At 45.7% G+C, this 23,167-nt stretch overlaps 3 protein-coding genes across 5 annotated transcripts; 2 read left to right on the top strand and 1 right to left on the bottom strand.

Annotated features, from left to right (window-relative positions):
* The first annotated feature begins 1,321 nt into the window (after window positions 1-1,321).
* LOC125510175 (synaptotagmin-2) lies at window positions 1,322-6,993 on the top strand. Of its 3 annotated transcripts, none has more exons than XM_048675274.2 (13): window positions 1,322-1,526; window positions 2,978-3,107; window positions 3,351-3,449; window positions 3,562-3,612; window positions 3,701-3,824; window positions 4,400-4,518; window positions 4,609-4,710; window positions 4,793-4,867; window positions 5,237-5,313; window positions 5,393-5,639; window positions 5,734-6,087; window positions 6,196-6,327; window positions 6,566-6,993. In XM_048675274.2, the coding sequence occupies exons 2-13, from the start codon at window positions 2,997-2,999 to the stop codon at window positions 6,692-6,694; spliced, it is 1,620 nt and encodes a 539-aa protein (XP_048531231.1). In that variant the 5' UTR covers window positions 1,322-1,526; window positions 2,978-2,996; the 3' UTR covers window positions 6,695-6,993. The 3 variants fall into 3 exon arrangements, with proteins under 3 accessions (XP_048531231.1, XP_048531232.1, XP_087377590.1); XM_048675275.2 differs by having other exon boundaries at window positions 1,323-1,526; window positions 2,988-3,107; XM_087521464.1 differs by lacking the exon at window positions 1,322-1,526 and adding an exon at window positions 1,596-1,860.
* Window positions 6,994-14,885: 7,892 nt separating this feature from the next.
* Window positions 14,886-17,385, top strand: LOC125510176 (synaptotagmin-2). Its single transcript, XM_048675277.2, is given in 7 exon segments — window positions 14,886-15,398; window positions 15,560-15,639; window positions 15,719-15,968; window positions 16,067-16,397; window positions 16,400-16,422; window positions 16,535-16,669; window positions 16,953-17,385. Coding segments are annotated over 6 exon segments (921 nt in total). The 5' UTR covers window positions 14,886-15,398; window positions 15,560-15,586; the 3' UTR covers window positions 17,082-17,385.
* A 234-nt stretch (window positions 17,386-17,619) lies between these two features.
* LOC125510174 (pyridoxal-phosphate-dependent serine hydroxymethyltransferase, putative (DUF632)) lies at window positions 17,620-22,504 on the bottom strand. The gene is made up of 4 exons (XM_048675273.2): window positions 21,186-22,504; window positions 20,856-21,073; window positions 19,813-20,036; window positions 17,620-18,647 (listed from the first exon to the last, which is right to left on the bottom strand). The coding sequence occupies exons 1-4, from the start codon at window positions 21,961-21,963 to the stop codon at window positions 17,873-17,875; spliced, it is 1,995 nt and encodes a 664-aa protein (XP_048531230.2). The 5' UTR covers window positions 21,964-22,504; the 3' UTR covers window positions 17,620-17,872.
* Window positions 22,505-23,167: the final 663 nt, after the last annotated feature.

The raw sequence follows: 23,167 nt of genomic DNA, 5'->3' as shown, positions 1-23,167 counted from the left end.
GCTTCTCGTTCGACGGCGAAATGTCTTGACAGTAGAACCAAGTCTGGTTCCAGTCCTTTGGGTGACTTGGTAAGACTATGAGAGGGAATACAGCACCCTGCCGGCGCTGAATTGAGATGCCTTCGAGTTCTAAGCTGAGGCCGTTGGTGCACTCGTTCTGCCGATTCAGATAAAAGTATTCTCTAAACAACTCCACGGTCGGCTCTTGTTGAAGATATACCTCACAAAGCACTTGGAAGTTACAAATGTTAGATACGGAATTGGGCCCGGTATCTTGAGGGTGGAGTTTGAAAAAGTGGAGGACCTCTCTAAAGAACTTTGAGCCGGGCGGTGAGAAGCCACGGTTCATGTGGTCAGTAAAAACAATTACTTCGCCGTCTCTTGGATTGGGCCGTTCTTCTTCCGAGTCAGGGGCACGGAATATATTCAACTACGAGTGGAGTCTGTTTTAAATCCTGAGATTGTAAAGCTGACATAAATGAACCCCATGTCTAAATCCCTGAAATTGGTACCCTGAATGTGAGACTGGGGATGAAGATAAAATATGACATGTAGCCCCATGTGGTTAGTGAGAGAAACAACCAACCCCGACCGAGATTGTCCCTCCAAACAAGTATAGGACCAGTCTAGGGTTTAGAACGACCGAGATTGAGGAATATAGAGGACGGACTTCCGGGATTTATAAGTGGGGGTTCGTTTATGTCACCCTTCATAATCTTACAGTTTAAAACAGACTTCACTCATTCAGCTATTGAATTTTCTTTTGAACACAGTAGAGACGCAAGCGGTCATTTATACGCGCATATGTTCATCCCTATGAACGCACACACGCACACCCGACCCCTATGAGCACCTTTGAAACTAAGTCGACATATTATTTTGAAATTTTTACGAAGTCATCGTAGGGATGGACTGGGGACACCACTATAGCCTAGTGACGGGAAGGGGCTGATGCCTTCCCACCCACCCAGGTTCAAGGCTTGGTACTTGCAATTTGGGTTTGTTGCACCAATTATGCTGTAGGGGGTTCCCTTACAGTCTTTTTATAAAAAAAACTTTTGACAGGAAAGCGGTCACTCTGCCATATGGCACTCCATGAATTAGCGATTCACGGAGGAGGCCGGCCGAGAGAACAAAAACGGCCTCACGGCACGGGGCGCACGCATCGCATCGCCTCGCCGCCGTGCGCGCGGAGCGGATGCGCCCGTGCCCTGGCCCGCACGCCAGCGGCACCGAGGCACCCTCGCAGCTTAATAACCGTCCTCAATCAGCGGTGGGCCCCGTCCGGCCCCCGCCGCTAATTAACTCCACCCGGGAGCCGGGATCGCGGCCGCGTGTGCCGCAACGTGCCGAGCGGCCCATGCACCAGACGTTTCCTCCCACCCACACACCCATTCGATCCCTCCGCTCCGCCCCTCGAAATCCCCTCCCCGCCGCGTTCCATGGCCGCGCGCCCCGCCTCCTCCGCCCACACACTCTGGTGACCGGCGCCGCACGGACCGCGACACCCGCCGCCGGCCTCTCTGGTTCGTCCCCTCTCCCCCTCCTAACCGTTTCGGGGCGCCCCACGCGCGCGCGGCCGCTGCCCGTCCCCGCCGATCCTTCGGTTTCCCGTCGCGTGCCCGGGTGTGGCGGCGGCCCGGTACGTCCGTGCCCCGCCGGGCCGGAGGTTTCGAATTCGCGTAGCGGGGGTTGTTCTCCGGGCCGGGGGTGTGGTGCCGGTGCCGCCGTCGGTGGGTTCGTGCAGGCTTCTCTGCGCCGGATGCTCGCCCAGATCCGCCTCCCGCGACGCATCCTGTGGCGCGGTCTCGTCGGGTGGTGTCGTTTGGACGCCTGATTTGTCGGGTTGGCAGCGCGTTTGTGCGTCGATCTGCTCTGTCTGATGCGTCTTCGTGTTTCATTTTTTGTTGCTGTCATGGTCAAATCGTGTTTATTCAGGACATGCATGTTCGTGAATCGATAAATGCGGCAACCTAGGTTGTTTCTCCAACTGGATGTAGTTGAATTCCTCTTAGCAATACGGATGTGTTGCTTGGGCACTACATACACCCTGTAATCTGCGCGCAGCTCTCCTTCAGATTGCTTTATTTGTTTTTTTAATAACTCGATTCTACCTAATAGTATAGTATTTTTTTATGAAGAAGAAATCGTCATACTGGGCAAGGCTGAGATGACCTCTATTGTTTGATAATTGCCCCATCACTTAGTTTTATTGGCACTTGCAATTTACAATCCATGATCTGATCCCAAAGAAGAAACCTGCCTTGAAGGCAAAGATTAAGTACCAACGTGACCCTTGAGCAAGGACAATCTCCAAAAGTGCCACCACCCTTTTACTCCACCATGCAACTTGGTAGAGCCACCCTATATTATTCTGAAATCCGTGGGATCAACTCTGAAAGCTACAGCTATTCTCCTTGCGTCCCCAAGTACCTTTATCTTTGTATTTTCAGGACGATTGACATCAGCTATGCTAAGCTTTGTTTTATATCATTAACCTTCCTGTCGTTTTCACTCATTGTAAGAGCCTTTCGCTTAGTACTTTTCGATATGTGGTCTGAGGCATTTCTTCCATACCGTGGTGGAATCTGCACTGATGGGTTCCTCCATTTTTAATTTGAGAAACTGCTTTATGTTAACTTTCAGAATCGGTATAGATATGTTTGTAATTAAAATAACTACTAGTATAAAATCGGGGATTGTTTCATGCCATCTGTATAAATTTGACCAGGATACAACAACAGCAATAAAGCCTTTTGTCCCAAGCAAGTTGGGGTAGGCTAGAGATAAAGCCCTACAGAAACCCATCTGAATAAACTTGAATAGGATATTTGCAGAAAATAACCGTGTTAAAAGCTGGTATTAGCTTTCTCTGGTTGTTCCTCAGCAATTTATAAATATAATTTTCACTGGTTTATTTTCCTTGGAGTATGTTTGGTTTTGCAATTTCTGATAGAAAGCTGGCATACATTTTAAGGTCTTAAAAGCAATCAGAGATGGGCGTAGTCAGCACGGTGCTTGGTCTCTTTGGATTTGGATTTGGATTCTCTTCTGGTATTGCTATTGGGTACTACTTCTTCATCTACTTCCAGCCAACGAATGTCAAGGTGGGTAGTTTCTTTCACTGAACCTCATTTTCTTTGTATAATCATCATTTTTTGTTGCTGTATATGAACATAGTTGTGCTAGCAATAACTGCTTTGCTAAAAAATGTCTAAACTATTTTGACTGATGTGATCCCGGGACACCTTAAGATTATACCTCTTTGTTCGGTTTATAACTGATATATAATGTTCCTGGTCAAACCCAGTACTACATGATGGTAACGCTCTTTCCTGATTACCTTTCAGGATGTCGAAGTTCGCCCACTTGTGGAATATGACTCAAATTCTTTGGATGGAATCCTTCCTGAAATTCCTATGTGGGTCAAGAATCCCGACTATGATAGAGTATGCTTCCCAAATTTTTAAGCTTGCAACTAATTGATTAATAAACTCATGTATTTAAATTGTAGCAGTTCACAGTTCTTTATATCCTCATTTCCTTGCTGTTTGTTGTTAGATTGATTGGCTCAACAGGTTTCTGGAATTGATGTGGCCCAATCTTAATAAGGTACTTGATGCTGTAGATTACTCTGAGTGTAAGATGTTTATCTCTGATTGGCATTAAAGCTTATGTGCTATATGGTTTTGTCCTTTAGGCTATCTGCAGAATGGCGCAGGATATTGCAAAGCCAATTATTGCTGAGAACTGTGAGAAGTACAAGATAGATTCGGTTGAGTTCGAAACACTTACTCTGGGTACCTTACCACCCACCTTTCAAGGTCAGTAGTATTTCTTAGGCATAAGGCGCCAGGCCCTTTTTTTTACTCGCACCAGCTCCTGCTTTAGGGCAAAAACAAGGTTTGCTTCGTAGATTTGTGTTCTTATTCCCCTTTAACACAAATGGATAATGCAGCTATATTTTAAATGGTTTCAGACTTCCTTCTGAACTAGAATATCAGTATGGTTTTTTTGCATGAATTTGTGAACAGATGCACGCTCTTTATATGGTGATTGTCGTGTTCAGTATCTGAAGTGCAGTTGTATTCATACGGTCATGTGCAATGAAGCTGCCATCCTTTGATAAAGCAGTTATTTGGGAACCTACTATAGCTTCAGATATGCAATATGTAGAGATTGCTACCACTCCAGTTAATCTGCTATATGTTGTGTATACCATAGTACATTGCAATTACACTTGAAAAAAGCAGTCGCCCTTCGATTTTCTTCGTAGAATTAACGATATTGTGATTTTCTACTTGTGATTATGATGTGCTCTGAACACAACAAGTGCTGGTGTTACATTATATTGATCATATGTGATGCTAAATGTTTTACATTTGATGCCTTACCCCAGGAATGAAAGTCTATGTCACCGATGAGAAAGAGTTGATAATGGAACCATCTCTAAAGTGGGCTGCAAATCCCAATATTACTGTTGTTGCAAAGGCCTACGGGTTGAAAGCAACCGTCCAAGTATGAACTCCTGTCTTCTTATGAAAAGTATGTTTTGTGGTTTGTAAAAGTTAACTTAGTGAATTACTTCTTGTTGTATTGTTCTTTCAGATTGTGGATCTGCAAGTCTTTGCATCACCTCGTATTACTCTGAAGCCGTTGGTGCCTACATTTCCTTGCTTCGCTAATATTAGTGTCTCTCTCATGGAGAAGGTCTGGCAACTAGTTGGTTGTATTCTTACTACCCTGCTGATCACTTGTTTTAGCTTTTTACTAGTTACAATTTGTTTTGCAGCCACATGTTGATTTTGGGCTCAAACTATTCGGAGCAGATTTAATGGCTATTCCTGTTCTTTACAAATTCGTTCAGGTATTCCCGACTACTGTTCTGAATCTTCTCATGTTTAACCTTCTTCATTCTTGTCATATACTTGATTTAGGTGTTTATTCTAAAATGAATTACTTCATCTCTATCTCTGTAACGTTGACATCAAATTTGTTGTATGTATGCCACTGTTGCTTGTAGTAGTCTATATGATGCTCATGCAACATGACACCACGTTGTCGTGTACCTAAATCTTGTTTTTCTGCCTTGGTAGTGTGATGTCAATAGTGTATATTTGTTGTTTTTGCTCACCGCAGTCATGCTGCATCTCTCAAACCTGAGATGTGGTGTCTAGCTTCACCCTATCAATAAAAATATTTCGTTATTCAACTAATCTGTTTTGTGCATTTGCAGGACACCATCAAGAAGCAAGTTGCGAACATGTATCTGTGGCCAAAGACACTAGAAGTCCCTATAATGGATGCCTCAAAGTATAGTTTTGATCACTCTGTGGTTGCTTGTGTACTGCTTTTAAAATATATGTTGCTAATGTCTTCTGCATATTGACAGAGCATCAAAGAAGCCTGTTGGAATTCTACTTCTGAAGGTTGTAAGAGCTCAAAATCTGAAAAAGAAGGATCTGCTGGGTAAATCAGATCCATATGCGAAACTTAAGATGACAGATGACAAGCTTCCATCCAAGAAAACATCAGTAAAACGCAGCAATCTCAATCCTGAGTGGAATGAAGAATTCAAATTTGTCGTGACAGATCCAGAAAACCAGTCGCTGGAAATTAATGTCTTTGACTGGGAACAGGCATGGCTTCCTTTGTTCATGAAGTCTGAAGTAGTTCCTTTTCGTATTCGTTACCAAATAATATGCAGCTAAGCTATTCCATTGATATTTTTAGGTTGGTAAACATGAAAAGATGGGCATGAACAGGATTCTGTTGAAAGAACTTCCCCCAGAGGAGACTAAAGTGCTGACTCTTAACTTACTGAAGACCATGGATCCAAATGATATACAAAATGAGAAGTCTCGTGGTCAGATTATTTTGGAGGCGACATATAAGCCTTTCAAGGAAGAAGATATGGAGAAAGAAAGCGTGGATGGTGTTGATGAAGTGCAGAAAGCTCCAGACAACACTCCAGCTGGTGGTGGGCTGCTTTTTGTTGTTGTTCACGAAGCTCAAGATCTTGAAGGGAAGCATCACACAAACCCATACGCAAAGATAATCTTTAAAGGAGAAGAGAAGAAAACAAAGGTATTTGTAACTATAGTATATGTATTAGATGCTTACACATAGCTATTTAGAAAGGTTATGATGTGTTCTCATGCATTATGGCACTTGAATTTCCCTCCTCTGTACTAGGTGATCAAGAAGAACAGGGATCCACGATGGGAGGATGAATTTGAGTTTGTTTGTGAGGAACCACCTACAAATGATAAGTTGCATGTTGAAGTCCTAAGTAAAGCTGGAAAAAAAGGAATATTGCATGGGAAGGTACGATACTGTACGAGAAATTTTTGGCCCTTAATTGGTGTGGTAATTCGCTACAAGCATTTTGGTTGCTCCACAACTTGATTAGGAGAAATATTCATAATGGAGAGCCTCAAAATTGCAGTTCAGTTTCTTTTGATCTTGAGGGCTTGATTAACTCTTTATGACATGTCTTGATACAATGCATGGATTGTCTGAAATTGTTCAAGCTTTTGATGCTTACTATGTTATGTTGGTACAGGAAGCCTTGGGCTACATTGATATAGCCCTGGCAGACGTTATCAGCAACAAGCGGATTAACGAGAAGTTCCATCTCATTGACTCGAAAAATGGGCAGATTCAAATCGAGTTGCAGTGGAGAACTTCATAGAAGCTCTGAGCAAGGTGCCAAAATGCGCTGGCATCACAAGGTACAGGAGGGTTCATGCCATGAAGCAGCTTGCAAATACCTGTAATGGATTCCATGTAGATATTGCTTCGTCTCTAGAACATCTACTTGATCTTTGTCGAGATTTTCTGTCAATTATTCGAATTTTTCTTCAGAACAACGCAGGCTTGTTATCGACAACAGAAACAGAATTACGACTTCTTTGTGGTGACAGGGTTTTCTCGCCCTTACAGATATGCTTATGGTTTGAACAGATTAAAAGTTTTATTTGTTCTATTTTATGTTACATTGCACAAAACACCAGGGTTTGACATCTAAGTGCACAGCAAGTGGTACAAAGCGCAGCACATGCACGTTTGGAATATCTGGTGTTCGATGCAGATTTGCTAACGCTGTTTTTCTGTGCAATTTGTGTAAATTTAGGTGGCGCGAACTGAGGGATTTAATACTAATCTGAGGATGGATTACATTTGCCCAAATTCTCAGATTGCTCCTCCACTTCTAAAGGTTGAATTCTAGGCCGTTTGTCAGCAAGTTCAGATTACATCTGGTGTTTGATAGGGTTAAAGGTTTTTCCAACATGCCCACATGCTGCCACAGAGTTCTCATCAGTAGTTTCCCAAGCAGGTTTTCAACAGTAGTTTCTCCATCAAGTCCAGATTGAATTCTAGGCCGTTTGTCAGAAAGTCCAGATTGGATTCTAGGCCGTTTGTCAGAAAGTCCAGATTGGATTCTAGGCCGTTTGTTAGTGGAAGGGGCATTTCTGTCATGTTGCACATTAACAGGTGCTCTTTTCTTTAGGAGGATTTCTCACACTTGATCAATTTCCAAGCGTAAGTTGTTAAGGACGGTCAAATTGAGCATCTTCCCAGCCCTCTCACGCCATCAACCTTTCTAGCCGCCTGATTTAGCGTCCTAATTTTCCTGTCCGTCCAATTTTTTTTGGAGACATTCTGTCCGTGTGATGGCTTCCTCATCCTGTGATTAACAGTCAACACTTTATACAATGCAAAATGCTTATGGAGTTGCCTGATAAAATAAATTGAGTTTTTGTCTCGTGTAACAGAAATGCATAATTAAGCGTCTCCTGTCTACAAATAAGCATCGGTGCTTAAGAAAAAACCGCTTTATTTTTTAACCACCTTGCGTTGTATAAGCCTATGTTCTTTTTTCTTTAGTCACATCATCCTTTATTAATTTGCAAAGGTTCATAGGAATACAAATAATCTCGGGCAAATATAAGAGTGGATGCCGCTTTGGCGAGGTTGTAATCTTGGGCAACCGATGCAATATTAGCCACCATTTCTAAGCAGTCTGATGCAATGCACAACGAGTCAAGGTGAAGATCAGTAGCCAACGTCAGAGCCTCCTTGCACGCTTGGGCTTCAAGTGTCGCTGGGTCGACAAGTCCTTCGAAGACGAAGGCCGAGGGGCCAGTATATTTACCATCTTTATCCTTGCAAATAATAGCTTTTTCTGTCACACCTTATACAAGCCTAAGTGGGCCAAGTGTCTGGAGGGAGGCTATTACCAAGTTTTTTTGGAGCGTTCTGGCTAATTAGGCCATATGCAACCACGACAAGCCCGCCTAGCATCGTCCGGGGTAAGTGCGCCGAGGGTTTTCATTTGTTTGTCTTCTTTGGTTCTTTTTGTTTTTATTCTACATTTTTTGTATATGTTAAGAACATTTTTAATACAAGTTTAACATTTTCTCAACATAAATTTAACATTTTTGAATATATGCTCAACATTTTATCTATGCAAAATGTAACATTTTTAAATGCTTAATTAATATTTTTCAAATACAAGATTAACATATTTGTAATATATGGTCAGCATTGTTTCAATACACATCTAAAAAAATTCAAATGCTTCGTCAATATTTTTTCTGTACACATTTAAATTTATACAAATGCTTGAATAATATTTTTCAAATGCAACATTAATTTTTAATAAATGTTCAACATTTTTCCATGCATATTTAACAATTTTAAAATTCTTGTTCAAATATTTTCCAAATGCTTGATTAACATTTTTATATACATGATCAATTTTTTATCATTTTTTAATAAATGGTCAACATGTTTTTATACACATTTAACATTTTCCAAATGCTTGGTTAATATTTTTGAAATACTTTTCAACATTTTTTTCATATGCTTGATTAGTTTTTGATATACATGATAAAAAATTCATTATTTTTCATACATGGTCAACAATTTTTCTATTCAGATTTAACATTTTTATAATATTCAATACATTTTCAAATGCTTGATTAATTTTTTAAAATACATGATAAATTATTTTCATACACATTTGTTTCTTGTATACATTGTTTCTATATATATTAAACATTTTTATACACATTTAGCATTTTTCAAATGCTTGGTCAACATTTTCAAATGTTTTGTTATAGTGTTTTTGTAATATATATATATAGAATATTTTAAAATACAAAGTAAAGTAAAAATAATAATACAAAAACTAAAACAGAAAATATAAAAAGAAAAGAAAAAACACGGCTGTGGCATCCCACGTGTCTGGGCCTGCCCATATTGCTCTCGCTTCAACAAGGAGGCTTCCATAGGTTTCGCTTAATGCGAGACATGAGGCGCCCTAAGCACGTTTTTTTTTGCAGGCCGCCCTAAGCACGTGCCATCGGGAAAAAACCGACCGTATGGGGTTAGAAGGCGAAAATTGTGCTTGGCTCCCGAGCTCCACGGAGCACAATTTTGAAAAAAAAATTAAAATTTTGTTTTTTAGGTTTTAAAAGTTATTAAAAATACATACATACCTATGAATGTATAATACTTGCCTGTAAAGTTTCATGATGAAATACATTATCATGCCAGCCACACAAAGAAAATTCATGTGTTTTTAGCACATGTACCTATAGAAGTATATGATTTGTTTTACAACTCACATCAAACTTATTTCATAATGAAACTAGGAATGTGTCAGTGCGTTGTCATGTGAGCCGATTTTTTTAGTGCACGAGATAGGCGAGAATCACCAAATATTAGAATTTTGATTTTGGTGTATTTATGATAGCCTTGGTAATGCATGGTAAGTAAATTAATATGATTGAGCAGCGTAAGTGAAGGTGAAGTCAAATATGGCGTGGAATTAAGCGGCGTAATTCCACATTATTGCAAAAAAAGTTAATTAAGATGGAGTTCATGTAGTGCTACAAAAGGTAAGAAAATTAATGTGATTGAACGGTGTATTGTGAAGGTGTCGTCAAATATGACGCGGTGGGAAAAAAACCGACTGGATGAAATAGCGGCGAAGTGACGTGGTGAGATAATACAGTCGGTTGATGAAGAGTCCTGACAGGAAAAGGAGCACTAATTATTTTTTTAAGCAGTATAGAGACACATCTAATATCCCAAGTACCTACGTATTTATTTTTAGTTTTTTTAACTTTAAAAGCTGTTTTTTTTTCAATTTCAAGTACCTACGTATTTATTTTTAGTTTTTTTAACTTTAAAAGCTGTTTTTTTTTCAATTTCCGGCACCATGAAAAATTGGCTCTCATAAAGTCCATGCGACCGATGCTAGTTCCGGGGCCACCGCTTTCGCTGTCGCGCACTCACCGCACCTAGTCGATTTGGCTTCTTCCTTACTTAGGCATCTCCAAAGCTGACTCTTAAGCCGGGCACTGTATTCGTTCGTAGTTTGTTGAGGACCATTCTACGGTAACTGATGCAGGAGCCGACCATCCAAATTCCTAAATGTCTGTCCACGCCAATTTAAAATTCAAATGCATCCAATCACATAGCATCGGGTCACAATAAAAAATAGGCAAATATGCATAATTTTTACATCCCCGATCACAAGACAATATCAGTCTGGTAGTCCATGCAAAAAATTGTGCTGCCGGATAGGCAATCCAAGCGTGATCGCTCACTCTGCCGCCCTGTCTCGACCACTGCCTTCTCACTCGCCTCCTTCTCCTTCTTCGCCTCCAGTTAATTCTTCAGCCCCTTCAACCTCTTGAAATGGACGACTTGAACGATGATCCTTGCATCGTCATCCAACTCATCCATCTTCAAGGTCAACATCTTTGCCTCCTCTAAAATGGTTGTGATATGAATGTTCTTCTCTTCGAGCACGACCTTCTTCTCAATCACTGCCATCAACATGTTAAATATCTCGCCATACATGCCTCCTTCATATCGGAGAGCTGGACATATGCCTCCCCTTCTTCGCTAAGATGTCCTCGAACCTCTTCCTCATCTTGGCCGCCGCCCCTTCTCGCTTCGACTTTTCCTCCTCCCACTTCTTTCTATGGAACCCTCTACTATCCTTCCTCGGTGGCTCTTTTGTCGGGTCGGTTGGATCACCCATTTCTTCCTCGGTGCCGATGCTGGCGGTCTTGACGGAGTTGGCAATGAATAAATTCCATTTGGTTTGCCCATTCAACTTCAACCAAAAATGCATGAGGACAAAGGTCTTCTTCTCCAACTTCAACAAGAAATTGCATGCACGGGGAGGCTACAAGTATAAAACACTGTCCACAGTTTGCATATCCGATTCGGCCAAATTACCAAAACAAAGAGCATCCGACCAACATGTTGCATATCCATCCAAAATGACCACCAACTGACCAAAACATAGAGCATATCCGACCAGATAACCAACACACTTGCTCAGAGATTTGGCAGCACTTGGCCACTGTTCGATGAGTTGCTTCAAGTGGTCGCAATACTTGGACACAAACTCTTGAATGATGTACCATTGGTGGTTGAGATACTTTACCGAACGGTTTTTTTGACAGAAAGACTGTAAGGGAACCCCATACAGTATAATTGGTGCAACAAACCCAAATTGCAAGTACCATGCCTTGAATCTGGGTGGGTGGGAAGACATCAGCCCCTTCCCACCACTAGGCTATGCCTTAGTCTGCTACTTTACCAAACGGTTGCGGATGAGCTCGTTGGCATAGTGCTTGAAATGCTTGTGCTCATGGAACGAAGCGTTAATGTTGGCCCAAGATATTGAACCCTTTTGCTCCGTGCCAAGGATCAGATCGATGCTAGTTGCCAACCACGCATCGCACAACAACTCGTCCTCCCTCATATTGAAGTTTTCTCCTCTACCCCTTTCCTTTGGATCGGCTACAAGTTCATGTGGACCAAGGGTCGTCGTCGTCCTCCTCCTCCTGCTCCTACTGCCCGATGGCCCAATCCGGCTGTGTGTCGGCTGTGCTTACGTGCCTAGCTGCGTGTCCTGATGGGTGTACATGCCGGACTGGGTGTACGTGCCCGTCTAGGTTTATGTGCCGGACTGGGTGTACGTGCTCGACTACGTGGACTCCGAGTCATCCACCTTCTCGTCCTCATAGCAGCCTCCGCCTCCACCTCCTTTATGGTTCATCTCAAACAACTTCTTGTCCCCGATGTCGTACGCTGGCTCGCCCGCTTGAGGCATACCGGGGAACAACGTGTGGGCACTGAGTTTCTCCATGCCTGACGTCCACGACTGGACAAGTTGTGGCGATGTAGACTCCAGGAAAAGCGGCACCGCATTGACATCGACAGAAAATCTCGTGCTGCTGGGCGGTGTAGAAGTAGGGAGCCTTGTATTGCTCTGGCTAGGGCGGCGTCTGCACGGACGGCGGTAGTGCCTTGCATCCCTGGCCCCGCCTTGCACCACGACCGCCCCCCCTGCATGACCACCATCTCTGTCGGCCTTCTGCTTCTTGAACGCCACCACCTTTGCCTTCTGTCTGAGCCGGCACCTTGCCGTGCCACATGCATAGTTGATTTTACGGGCGGTCGCTTTGTCGGATCCTGCACCACTGACTCTGACAGCTTTTTGTAAGGCCCCTCATGCATCGGCGTCCACAAAAAGGGCAGGAATTGGGGTGAAGAGTAGCGGAATGTAAGAGAGGGTTAAGAAAGAGTGATTTTGCCATGGAAATAGTGCAGCCAACTCTAAATGCATGTGCTTCAGCTCAATTTTGGATGGGCCGAGGGTGTCAGAATCCTACATGACTGGTGTTCGGACTCCCGCAAAGCCCATGGTTTGGTTCTAGTTTGCAAGAAAACAGAAGTCTGAACTAGTCCGCGGACGGATGTGGGACTCTGTTGGATGGCTTGCGTGGTCCTGACCTTGCGGTTCAGATGGATGCAGGCGATTTAAGGGTCCGTGTTGGAGATGCCCTTAGTCTTCTCAAAGCCACGCATGCTGTTGCCCGCTATTCGCTCTGCAGCTTCCATTTCTCAAGATGATGGAGATTATTATATCCTTTTTCATATTTTCTTGTTGGTACATAATTGAATAAATTATCCATGCCCTGTTCTCCTAGTTACAAAACAGGCTCTTCCTAGTACTTAAAAGATCACAACTCAATTACTTGGCTTTAGACTTCCCATGTGAATTCATCTTCACTAATTCTGTCGTTTGGTTCACGTCTCAACCTTCTACTGTCCCGGATTCCCCATAGTGACATGATTCACATGCCCTTGGTTGAGATGATCCAGATGCATTCTTATAGGGTTTCCATTCATTCTCTCCATCTCCATGCGATCCATGGCAAAATGTCCTGGCCTCCTACACTGGTAGCAGAGTAATTTGTTTGTGTTATGTGGACCTTTATCATTGCTATTGTGATGATCATTGTGGTTATGATGGCCATGGCTATAATTCCCATATTTTGTAGGACCATTATATCTCGTAGAAGAAGTACATGGTTTTTGTTGAGCTCCACTGTTTAGTTTGTAATAGCTTGCCTTCCTCTTGTGATTCTCCATCGAGTAATGTTTGTCTTCAAAATTTATAACTTTGTCTATCATCTCTTGATAGTTGTCAAACTTAACCACAATCAGTTGCATACCTATCTCATCATTCAATATTTTAAGAAACTTCACTTGTCTTGTATCTTCATCATGTACATCATGTAGTGCATAGCGATCCAACTTGTTAAACTCCTCCATACATACGCAAGCACTATGCACTATCCTTGGCGTAAACTGAGAAACTCCTTCCCTAAGCTCACGGCTCTAGCATACACACGTGCAGTGTGAAAAGCTTCTTGGAACTGATCCCAAGTGATATTGTCAATAGGATAAGTGACTTGATAATTCTCCCATCATGTCGTTGTTGATCCTTTAGCAAATGTGAAGCATCAGTGCATCCAACTGTATCAATATTCTTAATTACCGAGTGGAGCCATTCATCGGCTATGATGGGCTCAAAGGTGCTAGAAAACTTTGCTTGGTTCAGCCCGAGCAAACGAGTGAGCACGACCATCAATGAACAATTATTGTAGTGATAGTTATTGTTGGTCTTGTTGGCCATAGTCGGAGCCAAGAGCTGAATGATCTGTGTCTGAGCCTGTAGCAGCTGTTCCATTCATGTTGTTGCGACGACAGTGTAGTGTCTTCTACAACATTGGTTCATGATGCAAGTGTTTTTGTGTATCCCGCAAGTATTAGTCTGGCATGCTGCATACTTGTTCTCAATTTTGTTGCAACCAAATGGGATTTCGCTGTATAGGAAAATGATCAAAATTACCCAGTTGATCCATGCACAACATCAACCCGGGCGTCAATGTTGCAAGCCATACGGGGGGTGCTGCAATGCCAGCGGCATGATGTTGTAAGCCAGAAATATGCTGATGTTGTAAGCCAGCTGTTGTTGTTGTTTCTCTATTGCAGAGCCAGGCACACATTTCATGTTGCAAGGCTGCTTGCTTGCTGCGCGCCAACAAGCCGAACGCGCGATGTTGCAGGGCCGGTCACCATTATTTGTTTTTTCAGCAAAGTCGGGCATGCGACCCTGCAAAGATTGTTGCTGCTGTCGCAAATAACTACTCCGTCCGTCCCACAATAAGACGTTCTTTTACAAAAAAAGTCTTATATTATGGGACGGAGGGAGTAATTCCTAAAGAAATATGGTCTTTTGGTCTATTTGTTGCTACGATTGTTCACCTAAAAAGAAGTTGTTTTATTGTAGCGATTCGGTTGCGACATTCCTCCATGTTTTCTTCAAAAGATTGAATTGATTTTTAATGTTTGTGTAGGTATGCGTTTCCCCCTTTTTTTTAATTGCAAAGAGCGGTAGATTTTATTGGAGGCCAAGCTACAAAACAGAACTATATTTTTTTTACCTATTGCCACATCTATAAACGATACTACCACGGAGCAACATGTGGGCGTATGTCCATGGACTCCTGTGCGAAGAAGTGATGAAGCAGAGGGGAAGGATGTGACATGTGAGGCAAGAAGCAGGGAATGAGAGTGCTACAGTGATTCACAGAGAAACAACGCAAGTAGGCTAGGTGGAAAGCGAGTATGCACAGCTAAAAAGCAGATCCATCCAATCCAATGTAGAAAAAGATAGATAGACGGAGTGATTCCTTCGCCTCTGCGTCGGCATCAACTCAGTTCCCCAATCCAAAACCCTAGAATATCATACTTATACACTCTGCTACTCTGTTACACTGCGATTAATACAAGCATCTGTGAGAGGATCGGGAGAGGAGTTGGGTTGCTCTTGCTGATTTGAGTTGTGCATCTTGTGGATCTCCACGGGAACTTTTATAGATTTCCTAATATTTGGGAGGCGGGGGAGGCGGAGGTGGCAGCTGGTGGTGGCGGGGAGGGCGCGGGTGCGGGTTGTCGGCCTCGGCGGCGGCGAACTGCAGCAGCGCGGCGCCCGTGGCCCGCAGCAGCCGGAGGTAGAGCGCGCGGGCGGCGGCCATGTGTTTAGATGCCAGCAGACTATATTTGTTGTTGTTTTGGGGTGTCTTCACTCACCGCAGTCATGCTGCATCTCCCAAACTGTTCTGTTTCATTCCCTTCACTAAAAATGTCTCGTTATTGTTTTGCGTATTTGCAGGAGACCATCAAGAAGGAAGTCGCCAGCATGTGTCTGCTGCGGCCAAAGACACAACAAGTCCCTACAATGGATCCCTCAAAGTAAAATTTTGATCACTTTGGTTGCTTGTGTGTTGTTTCTATAAAATGTCTGTTGCTAATGGCTTCCGCATACTGACAGAGCATCAAAGAGGCCCGTTGGAATTCTACTTGTGAAGGTTTCAGGAGCACAAAATCTGGAAAAGAAGGGCCTGCTGGGTAGTAAATCAGATCCATATGTGAAACTTAAGATGTCGGGTGACAGGCTTCCATCCAAGAAAACAACAGTAAAGCGCAGCAATCTCAATCCGGAGTGGAATGAAGAATTCAAATTTGTTGTGACAGATCTGGAAAACCAGTCGCTGGTTGTTGATGTCTTCGACCGGGCACAGGCATGGCTTCCTTCCTTTGTTCATCGAGTCCGATGTAGCTTCTTTTCGTACACATGACCAAATAATACGCAGCTAAGGTATTTCTTTGCTGTATCTAGGTTGGAAAACATGAGAAGATGGGCATGAACAGGGTTCTGTTGAGCGAACTTGCCCCGGACGAGACTAAAGTGATGACTCTTAACTTACTGAAGACCATGGATCCAAATGATATACAAAATGAGAAATCTCGTGGTCAGATTACCTTGGAGGTGACATATAAGCCTTTCAAGGAAGAAGAAGACACGGAGGAAGAAAGCATGGATGGTACTGATGAAGTGCAGAAAGCCCCAGACAACACTCCAGCTGCTGGTGGGCTGCTTTTCGTCATCCTTCACGAAGCTCAGGATGTTGAAGGGAAGCATCACACAAACCCATACGCAGAGATAATCTTTAAGGAGAAGAGAAGAAAACAAAGGTATTTGTAACTGTAGTAGTATATATTAGGCACTTGCACCTAGCTATTTGTAACAAAGGTTATGATGTTTTTCGCATGCTTTACGGCACTCGATTTTCCTCCTCTGTTCTAGGTTGTCAAGAAGAACAGGGATCCACGTTGGGAGGATGAGTTTGAGTTTGCTTGCGAGGAACCACCTACAAATGATAAGTTGCATGTTCAAGTCCTAAGCAAAGCTGGAAAGATAGGAGGAATGTTACATGGCACGGTACGATATTCTACAAGAAATGCTCGGCCCTTAACTGATGTAGTAATTCGCTTTACAAGCATTCTGGTTGCTCCGTGACTATATTAGAGGAAATAGTCATAACGGAGAGCCACAAAATTCCTGTTCACAACAGATATTTGATACAGTACTACTTCTATTTCTTCAGTATCTTTTGATATGAATAAGTGGGTTCGACTATATCTCTTAATGGCATTTCTTAGTACAATGACTGGATTGTACGAAATTGTCCAATCACTTTGCTTGTATTATTATGTTGTTACAGGAAACCTTAGGCTACATTGATATAACCCTGGCAGACGTGATCAGCAACAGGCGGATCAACGAAAAGTATCGTCTCATCGACTCGAAATATGGGCAGATTCAAATCGAGTTGCAGTGGAGAACTTCATAGAAGCTGCAAGCAAGGTGCCAAAATGCTCTGGCGCACGAGGGTTCGTGCCGTGAAGCAGCTAGCAAAAACTATGCAGATATTCCATTATCTCTGTGCAGATATTCCTTGGTCTCCACTCTCCAGAACATCTGCTTGATCTAGTTGAGATTTTCTGTTAATTACTCAAAAGTTTCGTGAGAACAACGTAGGCTCGTTGACATTATAACTTCTTTGTGGTGATAGGGTGCTCACTGTTGAAGATACGCTTATCGTGTGAACAGATTGAAATTTTGAATCGTTGTATTTATGAAATTGCAGTTTTACACCACCTGTGTGATACCATGGCACAAAACAACCCTGTGCAACTAGTCTAAATTTTGGTAGTGCAAACAGCACATCTGCCCAAATTCTCCAGTATTTAGCATACAAAGCCTGAGAGAGAAGGTGGCGCGGTGCTAGAGAAGGTGGCGCGGTGCTATAGAAGCCGGTGCAATCGAGGAATAAATGGAAAGCCAACCCCAGATCACACCATCTGCAGGATGTTCAAAAACCGCAGCTCTTCAAAACAGCCAGATTTTGAATGATTAACAGCTAGTAGAAGCCAGGCAAAAAGAAAGGAAGGCAAGGCCTCGAGTTCATTTACAGCAAGTAAACGAGCTCCAGGCATTTCTATGCCTAGACTAGTCACCAGGTACCAGACCAATGAAGTTGGCTCTGTAAAATCAAACTCTCTTCCAGCCCTACTACCATCACACTACAAGCCTACAAACTGTATACATTTTATACAGTGACCACAGGCAATGCCACTCTCATCAGGTCAGCAGCCTCTTCATGTCGAGCGCCCGGTCCAAGCTCCGCTTGAAGTTGTACACCGACTCGAACGCCTCCATGCAGACACTGGAGAAGCCTGTCATCGCCTGGAAGACGTTGGGGAAGCCTGTCTGGAGGTTGTTCAGGGTCATCGCCCTCGTCACCCCGACGCTCTTCTCGTGCTTGCTCTTCTCGTCGTCCGCCCTGCTCCTCAGGGCCTCCACCTTCGCCCGCTTCTCTGCTACTGGTGTCTTCCGCGTCATCTCTCCATAGCCTGCGGCAGAGTATGGCCCGTATTTGGACTCCAGAGACCGCAGTTCCTCTGTCTTCTTCTCAAAGTCTTTGAATGCAGCATCTGACCTCTTCTTCTGTTTCTGCTCCTCCGCCTGCTGGACTACCACAGCGTGGATCACCGACAGGAGGGTTTTGATCCCTTCTGAGGCCACCTTGTCGGGGATCCGGTCGATGGCCAGCTGCCACTCCTCGCACAGGCTATAGATGTCAGAGTTCTGGATGTCTTTCATGAGTGGGTTGTGAAGGCATTGGAACAGGGAGAGGCGAAGCCAGCCGGTCAGCGAGTAGACATAATCTCTCTGGGACTTAACCAGGCTGCAGAACGCCGAGTACCACCTGTCCACCTCGATCTCGAGCTGGAGCGCCGCCTGCCGGTGGTCATTGGAGGTTGGGTTGCTGCTCATGGTCAGGTATTCAAGCTGCTGCACCATGTGGGTCTGTACCTGATGGCACTCATACATGCCCCTCCACATGCTCATCAAGCTGAAATGGAATGCATTCACAAGAGGAAACATGCATGAGAACAGAGCAAACATACATGTTTACCCAAGAAAGGGAAATGTACTGGCAGGAAGTAAATGATGCATCTAACTATCTGACTTGTAATATGCGAGTATTGATATTCACAGGCAAGGAGCAGCTGGGTACACAAGTAACTGAAGTAAAGTGCAGGAACAAAACTGCGTAATTGACAATGCAACCAAAATGCGGGTAGGAGGTTTGTGTATTCAGTAATACCAAAGTAATTCTTTCATTTAGAGACATCATGATGCTAAGACAAAGTACACACCAAGCTTAGGTCACCGTATCATTGATGGAAAACTATACAAGAACCTGAGAAGTGCGAGTGAGGCACGCAACAGCTGGTACCAAAGCAGAGGTGCCATGAACAAGGGACTCGCATGATCTTTCCTCCTTTTCCTTTAAGAAAACAAAGTTCTTTGGAAACTGTTGAACTAGCCAGCTATTGTGTTCCAAGCTTCCTAAAGGCACACTTCCGACGGCGATAAACAGCACCAAACTAAATCACCAGGCTCATAGCATCAAGCAATGACATGCCAAACACCACCACCACCACCATCACCTCAAAGGTTTGATGTGCAAGTAACCTACATCCACCATTGCCCAAAGGGGTCAGCTCAGCTGGACCAGGCAGTGATGGGTGGGGGGCTGGGAGATCTCTCAGGCAGGCCTAGCTAGTACTGACCGAATCAGTGAACAGGAGATTCAGTCAAGACAGTCAAACACATGAGGATCCCACCAACACCACTATCACTACTTGAATGCTCATCCTTCCAAATCAGTGAGTGTTGACTTGCTACAGTGCCAAAGGCGCATTTTACCAGAGGACCCAAAGATAAAACAGCAGCATGCATGGTCTGAATCAGTGGCTGGCAGGATCAAAACAGCAAAGAACTAATGGCACTGCTGTTATCACGGGCCTCATCTGGGAGCCCCTTACCGTGGTCCATATGTCCAGCCTAGCTATATCATCAAGCTTATATTTATTTATTTTTTGACCATGCATATGCAAGTACGTACTATGCAAAAAACGACAGATACAGGAAGTAGTGAGACATGTGAGGTACCAGTACTGGATGCATACGGTAAATGAATGAGTGAGGAGTGATGGTGGTGTGGTACTGACCCAGCAACCAGCTCAAGTAGCTGAGGAAACAGCTCGGATTCTCTGAGCCTGATGATCTCGGAGGTGGTGGTGTCGATGGACTGGGTGGCCACCAGCATCTTGGACTCGAGGCTCTCCATCTCCATCCTGTTCTTCTCCATCTTGAGGTAGTCCACGCCCCTCACCTCCTGCTTCCTCAGCAGCCCCACCTTCTTGTCATGCTCCTGCTTAAGCCCCTCGTAGTTCTGCTCGATTTGATTGCGCAGTTAGTTGTAATAGTATGTGGTAAGTTTTGATGCGATAAAGGAGCAAAAATTGACTCAGCAAAGCAATGTAGTATGCACTATTCCTATCTCTCATCAAAAGAAGCACAAGGATTTGTATCTTTAAAGCTGTAAAAACTAAAGCTGACATTTCATGATTACTTAGTGAAAGACGATGAAACAGCCTATCTTTAGTTCTTTACCGTGGCAAATGAGCTAAACAAAGTTTGAAACTATTCGATGAAGGATCACATCAGTTGTACCAATATTCAGAGAACAGAGCAGCACATGAAATTCTGTCTTGCAGGTTATAAAATAACGCACAGAGATCATCTTTTTTACTTGGAAGAATCCAAAGGCACGTACGGTGCATATCATATTTACAGAACCTCCTGACAGAGAGGGTTAAAAAAGAATTATTCCAAAGTGAATGAACAAACAAACAATGCATCCATGTGCCCAGAATGTACTTTGCTTCAGACAGAACCAATTGCCACCCCGCTGGAATCCTTGTTAGTATCTCCCATGGCCATCACAGAATGTACTACTAATATGATAGTCATAATCAGCAAAAGGAGGGCCACTGGCTCCTCAAAAGCACCAAGCCACTCATTCACCCACTGCTTGAAATCTATCTATCTAACCAAGCCGTGCATTTCGATGAATCTGCCTGCTCACCTACTCTATGTCGAGATGAATCAATCTGCTCAAAGCTGTAATGCACATTTTGATCGAATGATCCAAAACTGAAGCTAGTAAATAATGCCAACGAAGTGGGTTACACATGATGAACGAGCGCACCTTGACCTCCAGAAACAGCTTCTTCTCCCAGGCGTAGAGCCTCTCGACGGTGGAGGAGTGGCTGAGGATCCCACTGCCTCCGCCATTGCCCATCATGCCTTCGTCTCCTGTCCCGAACCTGGAGAAGCCATTGCTGCTGCCTTTCCCGTACCCTCCTCCTGCGCCGCCCCACGACAATCCCGTCGGCTTCAGGTTCTTGCCGTAGCTCATCACCCTCCCTGAAGAAACAAGAATTGATTCCATTGCACGCAGCAAAGATTTCGTCAGACACAATTGAAAATGTGAGCGGGATGGAAGAGCGAGGTAAGCTGATCTGAGGAGTGTTCTTGCCTGGGAGGCTGTTGTTGGTGTTGGGGAGCTCGCAGATTGGGGCCTCGAGCAGCGCGGCGACGCGGGCGCCGGCGTCGGCGGCCTTGAGGAAGTACTCGTCGATCTCGGTGGCGATCTCGGCGAGGTCCTTCTTCCCTGCCGCGCCGCCGCCGCCGCCGCCGCCGCGGGGCAGGGCGACGACGGTGAGCTCGCTGGCGGTGGATGTGGTGGTGGTGACGACGGACGGGGCCGGGGGCTGGGCCTGGGCGGCCTTGGCCGTGACGACGACGGGCGGCGGCGGCGCGGCGCGGGGGGATTCGGCGAGGGAGGTGGAGGCGTCGTCCCAGTCGACGGCGGCGTCGGCGGGGGAGCGGGAGGAGGAGGGCGCGAAGGGGTCCCAGAAGTCCCAGCTGGACGGCATTGGGGCCGGCGGCGGCGGGGGCGGAGGGGGCGGCAGGATTTGCGAGGCGCTGATGGTGGAGGAGGTGGTGGTGGTCCAGGAGCTGGCGGTCCGCGCGGGGCTGAGCGGCGGGGGCGGCGGCGGCGGTGGCGGAGGCGGCGGCGCGGAGGGCGGCGGCTGGTGGCGCTGGTGGTGGGGCGGGCGCGGGTGCGGGTTGTCGGCCTCGGCGGTGGCGAACTGGAGCAGCGCGGCGCCGGTGGCCCGCAGGGAGCGGAGGTAGAGCGCGTGGGCGGCGGCCATGTCCCGGCGCGCCTGCACGAGGTGCTTGGTGTAGCGGCGGCGCGCCTTGCAGCGCGACACCGCCTCCTGGCGCTCCAGCCTCGACTGGCAGCAGCCCATCGCCGGCGCGCCTCCCCGGCCGGCCGGCCGATCGATCAGTCAGCCGCCGCCTCCTTCCCCCCCTTGCGCCTCCTCTCAAATCTTGGCTGGGAAGACGAAGGCAGGCAGTAACCGTTGTTGCCTCCACCGACTGCGCGGCGCTCCCCCCTCTTGACTCCTCGGTCGGGTCGGGTCGCGTCGCGTCCTTCCAAATTTGCGCTGGGAGAGGGAGAGGGAGTGGGAGTGGAGTGAGGGAGTGAGCTGAAAAGTAACCGGCGCGAGAGGAGGGCATGCGGTGGGAGTGAGGTGGAGCGGCAGAGAGCAGAGGGAGGTGTGAGCTTGGGGCGGCGTGCGTGCGTGTGTGCATGGGACTGGTGTCTTTCTTTCTCGGGCCCCGCCAGGCCCCGAATCCCCAGGGTGCCCCCGGCCGCTGTGCGCCCCGCCGCGGCCGGCGCGAGGGCAGCGCGGGGAGACGCACCCCGCGGCTCCAACGGTCGCGCACCACACCAGCGTGCCGAGGTGGCGCCGATCGTCCCGGTGCGTGTTGGGTTGGTGCTCGCTCGGAGGGGAGCGGGCGTCTTCTTCGGGTGGATTCGATTTGGTTTTGGTTTCGGTTTGATTGCCGCTGGAGGGGAGGGGAACGTTGCGCGAGAGATGTCGCGTTTCAATGCCCCCGATCGCGCGATTGGCAGTTACTTGCGGTGGGTGGGTCGTCATTGGCCGCTTGATTTGCTCGGGTTTGGAAGCGCCAAATGCGTGCCCCGGCGCCGGGTAATAGAGCGTTCGCCTTTTTTTAGGGATCGTTCGCCCTTTCTCTGTCTCGTGTGTGTATGCTTCTCCACCGTAAATTTTTTAAATACGCGGAAGCATGTGTATCATATAATAATAGAAGAGGGGACATAGGAAACCCGTCCACAAGCTTACAACCGGGATTCGAAGCCTGAAGACCTAACTAGTGAGGGGTGACGGTGCCATGTTTCCTCCTCCATCTTATTCAGAACAACTTGAATGGAGGGGTGGGTTCTCTCAAGGGAGCCCGACAAAAGCTTTGTTAGGGGGTCCAAGAGGCCCGTCAGGAAGCCCGCGGTAGGAGGGAGTCCCAAAAAGTAGGCAGACGCCCACAAGGCCATCTTGGACCTCAAATCATCATGGTGGCGGGCAAGATGGGATCTACCCTCTCTAAAACCATAGACCTCACTATGTATACAAAGTGAGTGGTATGGGG

This window comes from Triticum urartu, chromosome 5A (assembly GCF_056163025.1).
Source record: "Triticum urartu cultivar PI428250 chromosome 5A, HENAU_Tu73, whole genome shotgun sequence".
NCBI lineage: Eukaryota > Viridiplantae > Streptophyta > Magnoliopsida > Poales > Poaceae > Triticum > Triticum urartu.
This window is presented reverse-complemented; position numbering and strand designations above follow the sequence as displayed.

Bases quoted from the DNA above. Each gene is read 5' to 3' on its own strand.
- LOC125510175 (XM_048675274.2), top strand. From the start codon at position 2,997: ATGGGCGTAGTCAGCACGGTGCTTGGTCTCTTTGGATTTGGATTTGGA. The intron at 3,825-4,399 runs GTCAGTAGTATT...GCCTTACCCCAG, and splicing joins CTTACCACCCACCTTTCAAG to GAATGAAAGTCTATGTCACC. The intron at 6,328-6,565 runs GTACGATACTGT...ATGTTGGTACAG, and splicing joins AAGGAATATTGCATGGGAAG to GAAGCCTTGGGCTACATTGA.
- LOC125510174 (XM_048675273.2), bottom strand. From the start codon at position 21,963: ATGGGCTGCTGCCAGTCGAGGCTGGAGCGCCAGGAGGCGGTGTCGCGC. The intron at 21,074-21,185 runs GCAAGAACACTC...TTGTTTCTTCAG, and splicing joins CACCAACAACAGCCTCCCAG to GGAGGGTGATGAGCTACGGC. The intron at 20,037-20,855 runs GTGCGCTCGTTC...CAAATCGAGCAG, and splicing joins AGCTGTTTCTGGAGGTCAAG to AACTACGAGGGGCTTAAGCA.